At 40.8% G+C, this 12,049-nt stretch overlaps 1 protein-coding gene and 1 long non-coding RNA gene across 2 annotated transcripts in view; both read right to left on the bottom strand.

Annotated features, from left to right (window-relative positions):
- LOC134538605 (translation initiation factor IF-2) overlaps nucleotides 1-3,401 on the bottom strand; it is a 48,878-nt gene extending 45,477 nt beyond the window's left edge. Inside the window, exon 1 of the mRNA XM_063380033.1 lies at nucleotides 3,256-3,401. Coding sequence (XP_063236103.1) covers nucleotides 3,256-3,401 — 146 coding nt within the window. The remainder of the gene's footprint in view (nucleotides 1-3,255) is intronic.
- A 45-nt stretch (nucleotides 3,402-3,446) lies between these two features.
- LOC134538324 (uncharacterized) overlaps nucleotides 3,447-12,049 on the bottom strand; it is a 142,063-nt gene continuing 133,460 nt past the window's right edge. Inside the window, exon 3 of the long non-coding RNA XR_010076120.1 lies at nucleotides 3,447-3,529. This is a non-coding gene — a long non-coding RNA (uncharacterized LOC134538324). The remainder of the gene's footprint in view (nucleotides 3,530-12,049) is intronic.

A 12,049-nucleotide genomic window follows, 5' to 3' on the forward strand; every position in this document is an offset into this window, starting at 1 on the left:
AACCAGCGCGAGAAAATAACGGTCGTTTATAAAGCACGCAAATCACAAGACGTCACCAACATAGTAAACAATTATTTTGCGTACTATTACAAGGATATTCCTTGGAAACACTCAGCTTTCGACGACATCACTGTTAGAAACGGCAAGGCAGAGCTTTGTACCATTTGCAATTTTTTACAAACCTCTGCCTGGAAGTGATATCGTCGAAAACTGAATTTCCGAGAATTTTCCTCGTAAAAAGCACAAAAAAAAAAAACTTTTCACATTTAAGGGCTTGTCAAGAGCACTGAAGTTTAATCATCAACGTGAATCAGATGTGTATGTGCTTCAAGTATACTCTGATACGCAGAGAATAGGTGAAATTATGGTGGCTCTACTACGAGGGCCACGAGAGATGGCGGCACGGAGAAGAGTGAGTGCGGGGGGCGGGGGGTTGTTTGTAAGTTTTAATCCCCGGAACGGCTAAGTCTGGACTTTTTTTTTTAAATGACATAATTTACTCTGATCATACGAAAATTACAAGTTTGATATATGATCAGATCACGTCTATAGTTATGACCACATGAACGTTTACAATTTTTGGTGTTTTTTTCCCTTCAATTGATGGGGTTAATAAAAAGTACATTAAATAATAAGGAAGGGGACACGACGAAATTATTTGCCCCCGGACTCTTAATTTCTCTCGACGGACCTGGGCTCAGTTAATGAGAGTCAAAGTCATGGACAAGCACGCTAAAGGTGCACGTGTACTAGGGTTTTCACTTCGCAGTGCTAGCGGGGGTTAAATACACACTTGACCTCCTCCTCTGAAGTCACACTTTTAAGGTTTCAACTCTGCGGGGCCTGATGAGTTAGGCCGGCTTCACAAACTACGAAAGAAACGCAATAACGTAAGAAAAACGCAACACGCAAAAAATTTTCAGCAACCACATTTTTTTTGAGAGTACCGGTTTACAAAATACGCAAGTCGTAAAAACCGCAACGCAAGTAGGCAGCATCACTGTTAAGAAATGCTTGTACTTTTAACAAGAAAAATCTTTTGGAAAGTCATTTGCCAAAGATATCACGTGTAAAATGGCAAGATATAGCTTTCTGAAAATACCAAATGGTACAAAGCTGTGCCTTGCAGTTTTAGAAGTGATATCGTTGGTAACCGAGTTTCAAAGGACATACTTGTAAAAGTACAAAAAAAAAAAAAAGAAGCTTTTGCGTGGAGTTCACGCGCGACAGAAGTGAAACTTCTTGCTCATTTGGTATGGATAGAGATACATTTTTAGTTTTTTTTTTTAATTGAACAAGAGATAATAATCGAAAATAGTAAGCATGCGGGTATGTTCTCAAATGAAAAATAAAATACTGTGGAAGTAGACAGACACAAGCAGCGTTACGAGAATTGCGTAGCATCACTGCTGCGTCATTTATACCTCTCATCTCCCGTTACAACTAGCATACAGCATGCTCCGCTACATACCTGTCCCGCCATATTCTCATTCGACCGCTACCGCATGCGTAGGAGTGGCGTCGCTGATGACGCACTCTTCTTCTCTACCGGTTCCCTCACCACGTACCTAACTATTCCCCTCATGCGATTGGAATTTTCATAACCCTCGAAAATTGTACCCCTCTCAGAAAAAAAAAAGTTTCACTTAAAAAAAAATTGCGCTTGTAACTCAGTACACGCGATAGAAGTGAACTTTAAACCTCCTCTCGTAAGCATATCGTAAGGGGTAAAAAGGCACAAAGAGAGAGAGAGAGAGAGAAAGAGAGAGAAGACAAATTTATAAAAAAAAACGTGATTTAACAAAATTATTACTCACTTTAAAATAACTTCTCTGGATATCAATAATTATTGATCGATCAATAATGATTAATTGACAATAAATATTATTACTCACTGGAGATGCACTCATACCATAAGGAAAAACAGCGCGTGTTACTGTATATTCAAACAATTCTGCCATTTGGAACACGCCAAATCTCTGAACGAAATGTGAAATTCATAACAGGTAGCAAATATAAAATTCGAGGCACTCACAGCTAAAGAAAAAAGAAAGCGCATGCGCACACTCTCTGTCTTATTCTTTCGTTCATATATCTCTCTCGGTTTCTATTGTTTTTTTTTTTTTTTAGTTCGAAAGCCGAATCATCGCACAAATGTGGAGAACGAAAACGAGCCCAGGAACGTATGTATCATAGTGCTCTCTTACCTATATATATATCTGGCCAAAGTATCCATTCTCTGTCTTTTTCGCGTCGGAAACGATTCACAACAACGTTTCACGTAAGTGTCGCACTGAAATTTCGGCCTTGAAATGTTACTCTCGTCGCGCCCAAAGAAATGTCCACCGTGATATAAGTATATTATTTAAGCCTACTGGCCCACAGCATCAAACTCCTCCAGTTTCGGATATCCCGCTAGGGCATAACCGAGTTCGATCTTTTTACATGTCCTATTTCGGGAAACCTGATAGGTAGGGACACCTGTATTTCCAGAATACGTTTCGTGTCAAGGTATTTCACAAAATACTGTAGCTTTTCTCCTGTGGTTATTGGCTGAGGTCGGTGAGTGGTGTCGTCCCGCTCTTGACGGGGCCAATGAGAATGTGGTACCGTACTGCTGCACCCTCACAATTTGCCATGACGCTTAGAAAAATGCTACAGTGTTTTGTGAAATACCTTGACATGAAATCGCTAAATACAGGTGTCTCTACTGATAGGGCATGGGATCCGAGAACCGGGGAAACAGATACGCCGTGGTTCTGACAACTGAGCAGCTACGTCGAGAGATCGCGGAGACCCATTCACCAACTTCGGCGCCACCGAACTAGCTGCCGTCCCGCCGTGTACCCCCAGGTTACCGACAGTGCTTGCTCTTCCCCCACATCCCTGGGACACCTCGGTCCAGTGGCGTAGCCAAGATTTGTGTATGGGGGGGGGGGGGTGTTAAGAAGCACGCCCCCCCCCCCCCGTATTAAAGCGGGGGGGTCCAGGAATGTGGATTTTAAGGTGTAAAATAGTGCTATTTTAGCAGTTTTCGGGTTTTAAATTAAATGTTGTACTTAATGGTAAAAATTTTATTAATTTTAATATGAAATTTGTTTGAGTGATGAATAAGAAATTAATTAAATATTTGGTGCTAAGGGGGGGGGGTGTTTGAACCCCTAACCCCCCCTCCCTCCTGGCTACGCCCCTGCCACGGTCACGCAGTTGCTCGTGATCCAGCCGAGAGGACATGTGCAGGCTGGTACCACTCACCTGACCTCCTCCTCGGACTGCGCCAGCAGCCAGTGCACCTTGTCGCGCCGCCGCGTGCCGAAGGCCATGAGCTGCGCCGCCGTGCAGCCGCCGGGCAGGTCGGGCCGGCCCGGGATGCGCAGCGTCCACTGGCTCACGGCCATCATCTCGGGCGCCTCTTTCACCACGAGGCTTCCTTCGGGCGCGCCGCGGCCCTTCTCCTTGAACCAGGCGAGCGTCGAGTCGTCGTACAGCACCACCCACTCCTCGCGCCACGCCTTGCCGAACAGTCGCTCTGCGGAACACACAGGGGGCCGTGCGCCCGGGTCAGTTCCCCTTCACACACACACACGTACCATTGCAGAAGACAAGGGGGCGGCAGAATAGTCCAAACCCAGTATCAAGCCACCCCGTTTCTAAGTAAAAACTACCACTAATTTACAAGCATGGCCCTTTCTCGATTCATTATTAGTAGAGACCGGAAAAATTCGCGGATTCAATTACCTCTAGGATAGCCTCCATTATCCTCTGCATTTTTCAAGCAAACACGTGTGTTCATTGGGTGCTAACTTGTGAAGCGTCTCCACTAGGTAGCTTGTGATTCGATGATTCTTTGGTAGATAATCTCTCATTGGCCCAGAGAGCTAAGTTAAACTTCAAGCCAATAGCAAAACCAGCAGAATTGTACACGTGTTTGGATTTCAGCCTATCACGAAATTAATCCGCGAATTTTTCCGGTCTCTAATTATTAGTAGGTATTGGAAAAAATTAGCTGTTCGAATGACCTCTAGGTTGGACTCCACGATCCTCTATGTACGCGGGGAAATATTACACCAGCTCACTGGCTACTGACTCGTGACACCTGCTGAATGGGATGCTTATGATTCGATACTTCTCACGTTTAGGGTCATTCATTGGTTCACAGTCCTTCAGGCAAACTGTGTTCCAATCTCACTGAAGCGGCAATAAGTTACACGCACTTGGATTCTAGCCTATCGCGAAATGAACCCGCGAATTTTTCCTGTCTCTAATTATTAGGGACACCTGTATTTCGCGAATACATTTCGTGTCGAGGTATTTCACAAGATAGTGTAGCTTTTCTCCTGTGGTTATTGGCTGAGGTCGGTGAGAATTGTCGTCCCACTCTTGACCGGGGGGGGGGGGGGACCAATGAGAATGTGGTCACCGTACTGTTGCACCCTCACAATTTGCCACGACTCTTAGAAGAAAGCTACAGTGTTTTGTGAAATACCTTGACATGAAATGAAATCGCGAAATACAGGTGTCCCTATTCATTATTAATCAAGCCTTATTTAGCGCACAAAAAAAATAAAATCTTCATTGGAACTTGTATATATTATAATGTTAAATATAAAAAATGTTTAAAAGTGAAAATAGTCTGAAAAATTAAAAAAAAAACTGACAATTTAATGACTTTGGGGGGGGGGGGGGATCCCACACCTCCATACCCGTGGTATGCCTTGACATCCAAGTTAAAAAAGCTGAAATTACGCGCCTCTGATTGTAGAGGAGGTCGAACATGCATAAAAAAAAAACCTTATTTTCCAGTGCCCGTGTCGGTCTGTCTGTGCCTGACGACGGGAAGATATGCCAATCCCCGAAAACCTCGCAACTGCTTTGTCAGAGGGGAATCCTACTTTGTTCGTCGGTGGTGTCGTCCATGTTACCTGTTTATTTTAATCATTGCTGCGTTGTTCGGATTTGTTGACTGTCTGTTCCTTGTTGAAACTGTCTCGTCGTTGTTTAGCCCACTGTGTTCATATGTGCTGATGATGTTTCATTACTAAATTTCTTGTGCGGAATTATTGTGTGTGTTCTTTTGTGCTGTCGTCATTATGTTGTCCATAACTGTTGTCCATGATTGCTATGGCGTAAAGCTCATGAAACTGGCGGTTTCTTTCTAAAGCCCTGGAATGTCTAAATATATAAGGACCAAGCCTGTGTATAAATGGTTCGGAGCTTAGTAGTCTAATATTGAATATTTTGTTATGTCTCTGCATAGCTGCTTGGAAAATCCCACATCTACCTTCTGCTAGCTACAAGAAAAATAAAGATAATTTTATAAAAGATGAATGAAAAATGGGATTTAGCAGTTAAAATTCTTAATATATGTTGCACAGCATAAAAGACAAGTAAATAACGTTTTATTCGTTTTATATAACACATAATGAATGTCTTATAAATTCATAACGTGTTGAGGAGAAAATATTAGTTTCATAAAAAGTTGAATTCATCTAGTCTAAAGGTTTTTTTTTTTCAGACATCATATCTTAGAGTACATTACAGAAATATTACTATTTTTCAGAGCTTCTACCTTCACAGAAGCTAACACAGAAAAATATTTGTGGCGCAAGAGTTTCCCCGAAGAAGTTTCCAAGGAAACAAAATTATCCTTCCAACAAAGGTAGGAAAAGAAGTAGAAAATTTTCCGGAAAAAGGTTTCTCCTTATTTGTTATTCTGATATACGCCTTTCTCCCTTTCCCGCAAAAGATTTAGAAGCACCAAACCACTTGGAGCAAACAAACTTATTTTAAGGATTTCTTCTCAGTGCATGCTTCTCTCTCAGGCAATGCAAAATAATAACTTTTCCCCCACTTATCAAAAAGTCGGTTTACGGACGATAATTTTACGTGATAACGTCATAAGAAAACATTGATGAAATATTGTATACTTTTTAATTTTCAAATATTATTTACAGTTTTTGCAAATTTAATTTAAATATTTTGTTTAAATCTAATCACGAACAATTAGTTACAGAAATAAACTGAAATCAAATCAATGTCAATAAATTGTTAATTTGAAATGACGAAATTGAACAAAAAATCAATTTTTTAAAATTGCTGCTTTTAAAGAGCCCGCCTTAACCTGTTTGATATTATAGAAGATTTTCTCGCACGGTGTTTGGCCGGTTCTTGCACGCTCGGCTCAGACGGAACGTGACAATGAGTCATGTTTTTTCGTGCGTGCAGCCGGCGTTCATCGATTTATAAGACGTTATCACGTCCTAGAGGTCAGTGAATCCGCGAATTTTTCCATCCCCTACAAATAGCCCGTGACGTGACCTAATGAAAAGGGTCATTCAGGCGTGCAAACATTTTCATCCTATACTGTCCCCAAATAATGACGCATGTTGCAGGTCTCGTTAAACATAATGTTTATAATACTTTTGATGTGCAACATTTTAGCTCTCGGAATACGTCGGAAATGTGTGACTGGAAGTTCTGTCGACGGTGCTGCTATCTGTGGCGGATAGCGCAAACCTAATGTTCACAGTGACAAAGGGAAAAAAATTATCGTATTAAATGTTCAATGAATTTCAAAAAACGGTGGGCTGTATTTAGTAAAATACCTTGTCGAAAATCAGGTCGAAAGTAGGTGCTCTCGCTTTTATTGGAGCCGTTTCGTAATAGTTTAAAATTTTTGACATGACAACGTCTAATAAATCGATGAACGTCGGCTGCATGCACGAAAAAGTGTCCCGTTACGCACATTGTCCCTTTACACTGTGTCCCGTTACGCTCATTGTACGCTTGCGCCGCATCTATCTCTCTTCCACTTGATTGGAACAACCATCGATTTGACTTTTTCGAGGCACATTAAACTTGAAACACTCCCATTCGTTTCCTACTTTTCCTATCATCGTCCTATCCTTAACAGAATAACACAGATTGGAAGAAGTTAAATAGCAAACATGTATAAAAGTTATAGTTAAAAATAATCTCTTCGTGCAAGTAATAAACATATTTGAATTAATGAGTGCAAATAAAAGTAAATTTATCAATTAAATTGTAGATGTCATTTCACTCCTTTTTTGTATCCATACAAAATAGTGATAATTCATTAAAAATGATTCCATTTTATTCATAAAAGTATGCAATCATTTCATCAATGTTTTGTTATGACGTTGTCTCGCTAAACTATCGTCCGTAAACCGACTTTACAGACAAACAATTTTTTTTCCTAATTGATTTATTTCTGCTAATCGAATGGTTCGATAGTCGACGTAGCGGACGTGCTGCTCTCTGCGCGTGACGGCGGCAAGCCACTTCAGGCAGCTAATCGTAGCGGTGGGTGCGGAACAGTGGCGTGCCCAGGATTTTGCTCTGGGGGGGGGGGAGGGGGAAGGCAGAAGGCTAGGGCCTTTCCGGGGGGCCTAGGGGGTATGGAATACCCCCCAGCTAGGTGGGTGGTCCGGGGGTCCTCCCCCGGGAAAATTTTGAAAAATACGTGTTCAATATTGCTGATTTAGGCTATCTAAATATACTGGCCGTAACTTCATAAAAGTAAATTTTTTTTTCATTTTATGAATTATATATTAAAATATTTTTAGCCCTGGGGGGGGGGGGGGTCATGTCCCGCTCGTCCCCCCCCCCCCTAGGCACGCCCCTGGTGCGGAAGGTACCCATTCTTTCACTGGAGAAACTGTTAGTAGTAGTAGTAGGTAGTAAAATTAACTACGTGAACAATAATTTTTAATATGAAATAATATAACATTTTGTTGCAACGGTAGAAAACAAGAAGGCGTCATTCAGTTACGTCATTTTAGAAGTTAAATTGAATATTATGAGATGACGATCTCGATGAAAGAAAAAAAAAAGAAAAAATATTTTCCTAAAATCTCATTCATATAATCCTTTACAGAATAAACTGTTTCATATACATTTAAAAAATGTAAATCAATATATACTGTACATATGAAATAGGATGTTGGTATGTATAACGTTGATAAACTCCAACATCGTTTCACCGATCCCCATGAGAAAGTTGACACATCGAAGTGTTTTTTTCATGGAGAAGGTTTTTATGCTATCCGTTTTTTTGTAACTCGTCGTTAGATGGCGCTGCAGCGCATAAACTTCTAACCCGTTCAACCAATCGCCATGGGTAAACAGATAATAATGGGTCATATATATAAAAACATGCAATTGTGTGTAATTTATCCATGTCCACCACATTGTCATATAGCACTATCCACTTTGCTTTAACTCGCGGACAATATGTTACCCTGTGTTCAGCCCGGGCAACGCCGGGTACTGCAGCAATGAAAACTTGGTATATTGTGAGATTTACTGTCCTTAATCCTCAATAACAACAGATAGTGATTGTGTCTGTGATTTGTGTTTGGTGAGCGAGTTTAAAATGGGATACCATTATAGATTCTAGATTATAAAAAAACATCCAATTTAGATATACCTATAGAGGTAAATAAATAAACCATGGCAGGACAACGTCTGCCGGGTTCTGCAAGTGAATTATCAAGTTGAATATACAACTTTTGCGCTTTATGGAGTATATCTGGCAAGAGAGCACACAGAAACAAGACAGCGCTAACGGCACAAATCTTGCATTGGAGACAGAGAGTAAATATCCATTAAAATGCACACTGCAAACTAAGGTAGTAAATACAAAATCGTAAGAATGTACAATTTTTTTAATTTTTTTTTGGAATACATGAATTATGCCTTGCAATGCCCGAAAATGGTGATTTCGGCATAGCTCAAAAAATAAATTATATCAAGCACGAAGGCTTCTATACTATTATACTTACTAATACATAACTCCACATCCTACCACTTAAAGATGGAGAAAAAAAAGGGTGGGGGGAGGGGGGAAAATTGAAAGCCTTGCACTTTCTGAATTTGGACTTCTCAACCCACTCGAAAATTTCGAGGTTCGTACGGCCGTGGTGAGGGTCGCTGGTTCGATTACTCTCTCCGCCCGGCTGGACTTGAATTCGTGAGCACCGAACCGGTTCTACATTCCTGCGAGATCTGGTTCAAGCGCAAGTGGAATGACGTTACGACGAAACAGCAATAGCTACTGTTTGAAATCAATACCCGGATTATCTTCTGCGTGCATTGTTTTAAACAAATTAATTTTAGTTACCACAAAATACAATCAGCTAAGCAAGTTATTTGCTTGTAAGGACAGTTTTTACGTAGCTGTATTTACAGTTTTTAAGCTTTCGAAACTCGCGGACGGCAGTGTTTGATAAGAATTAAGCTGAAAAAAAAAGTGAAATTCCTCAAACAGAAGACGTAAACAATTGTGACTGATAAACATTCTGGACTCTCTTTGCCGTAACGGCCCGGGATCCTGACACCACCAGAGTAAACTCCCCGGAATGAGGGGGTGGGGGAGGAGATAAGGTAGGGGAAAGTTCAATGATCGTACTGGGAGAGAGTCTGGATCTGTGGATATTCGCACTTATCGGTTAAGCATTGCCTTAAGTCTGGGGGGGGGGGGGAAGTCACGAGATGTACTCAGATACCGCTCCCACGCCTGGTTAGTTCCTCAAACACTCTGTTTGTTGTCTTTGACACGGATCTGCACTTAGCAGCTTCGGTCTGTGGATGTTCCTCTCTCTCTCTCTCTCTCTCTCTCTCTCTCTCTCTATCTCTAGCTTCGAACCGCAGACCCTCCAGCGCACGCGACCCCGAGTCCATTGCATTCTCACTAATCGGTAGAGACCTGTAAAAATTCGCGGATTCATTTCGCGATAGGATAGAGTCCAAATAATTTTGACATTATTTTGCTTCAGTGATTGGGCCACAGTTTATCTGAAGGACTCTGGGCCAATGAAAAATCTTTAACAGAAGAATTAGCGAATCACGATCATTCCAGTCAACAGGTGTTACGAGTCGGTAACCAATCAGCAGATGTAATTTGCACGAGTGCATAGAGGATAATGGAGTCTATCCTTTAGGGATTTGAAACAGCGAATTTTACAGGTCTCTACTAATCGGTTATGCAACCCGATGCGCTCTTTATATCCGACACTTCACCATTGAAGTATGTCTTAAGGACCTTCTACACTGTCAAAATTTATCCTGCAGCACCTTCCAATACATACGTTGTATCAAAATAAAGTTGGAGGGATGTGACGTCACCGAAAACGTCACCAGCGCAACCATATTTGTTTCGACAAGCTGGATGACTTGAGTGCCCATCAAATATTTTGGATGTAGCACGGGTTCTAATGTAAGTTGGATGCAATGGGCCAATCAAAATCGAGCCTAGCGAAAACGGAAATGACATCCGTTTCCGTCATAATGAATCTTAAAAAAATTTCGAAAACACATGGTCGATTAAAGATGTTATAAAAGTGAAATAACTAAAATAATGTTAACTCGAATGTCGTATGAGAAATAATTTTACGTGTGAAAACAAAATTATGTTTATATAACTTTTAAAAGTTACTGAACATTTATTTTAATATGTAACGAATATTGTTGTGGGATTGAACTTATGAATGTTTGAAAATAAAAAAAATAGCATAAAAAAGTTAAAAAAATTCATCCGGCACTGTGTTGCAATATTTAATTTCAAAATAAGATTAAAATTGAAATTATATGAGATAGCTCAGACCAAAAGTCAACTTTGATATTGTTATTTTTTCTTGACGGAGATAATTGGGAGCCATATTTTTTTAAATCTTATACTACCTCTACAAAGCTATTGTCAAACGTATAGTTGGAGACAAATATTTGACAGTGTGACAGGGCATTCAGCTCTTCTCTGCATCTATCATTTCTGCACTCTCGCTCTCGCTACAGGCATAACTCTGCTCACATCCGTTGCTTCTGCACAAGTTAAAAATGATCTCTCTCGAAATTATAATTAAATTTAACTCGGGCCATTTTGTAGTCACCAAGCTTCTCTTCACAATCCCCGTCAAAACTTATTTATAGGCCACAAAACAGGAGGTTAGGGGTCCGCATTCAGCGACCCTGGGACACCTTGCGGGCCTCGGGGTTCGATGCTCGGCCCATGGGTCCGCTACTGGCGATGATGATGTCTCTGTCAGACAGTCAGCAATGGCTGCTCGGAGGTTGCTTCATTAAGCAATTACATCTGAGCCTCTCGTCACATACACTCAAGGTGTGTGTGGGGGGGGGGGGGAGGGGGGACCCCAGTCCTCCAAAAAGGAGGGTAACTGCTAAACGCCTCACGCGACGGCGGGAATCCTTCTTTTCACAGACGAGAGAGCCAAACTCCCGCTCGTGCATCTTCGGTTTTTTTTTCGGTTCATTGCAAAATAAATATGGCGGCGTTGATAAAAAGGATACTAATGGTCAATTAGGTTATGTTAGCTACATTATAAATACTTTAAAAACATTGTGGACGGTTGATTTGGTTAGGATAGCTACATTAAAGATACGGAAAAAAAAAACCATGAACTTCGGGGGAACTTCGGGTTTTGGCTCTCTCGTCTGTGAAAAGAAGGCTTCCCCGCGACGGCTGCCAGAGGGGCGACGAACTCAAGAGATGACGATGAGAACACATACACACTCTCGCACGCCCAGACTAACTTTGCAATCAAATACATTGTTAAGTTCCCTTACACATTTCTAAACTGTTTTGGCGTACGTATAAGCCCATGCTTCTGCAAAAAAAAAAAAAGTGTTACTTAACGATTATAGTGTGATAACACCGAACATTATTGAAACAGCTTTAGAGTAAATTTTTGCTTTAGCGATGTCACATTTAGGTCATAATGGTTTTTCACAAAAAAAAAAAAAAAAAAAAAAAACCACCCTCGCGTGTTTATACAGTTACATTGTACAGCTCAGTGCACGTAAAAACTTTATTAACGCTTGAAAACTTTCAAGAAATTTTTACAGCACAAGTCGTACATACGTAGACGGTGCGGCTGCACGTTAAGATTTGTTACATTTGTAACATGTATTTCAATCGTTACTCTTTGGCTAATGTCAATCACTCATTACAACGCCCACACTTCCATCTTCCATTATATATGTATATATATATATATATATATATATATATGCA

The sequence above is a fragment of the Bacillus rossius genome, chromosome 13 (genome assembly GCF_032445375.1).
Source record: "Bacillus rossius redtenbacheri isolate Brsri chromosome 13, Brsri_v3, whole genome shotgun sequence".
NCBI lineage: Eukaryota > Metazoa > Arthropoda > Insecta > Phasmatodea > Bacillidae > Bacillus > Bacillus rossius.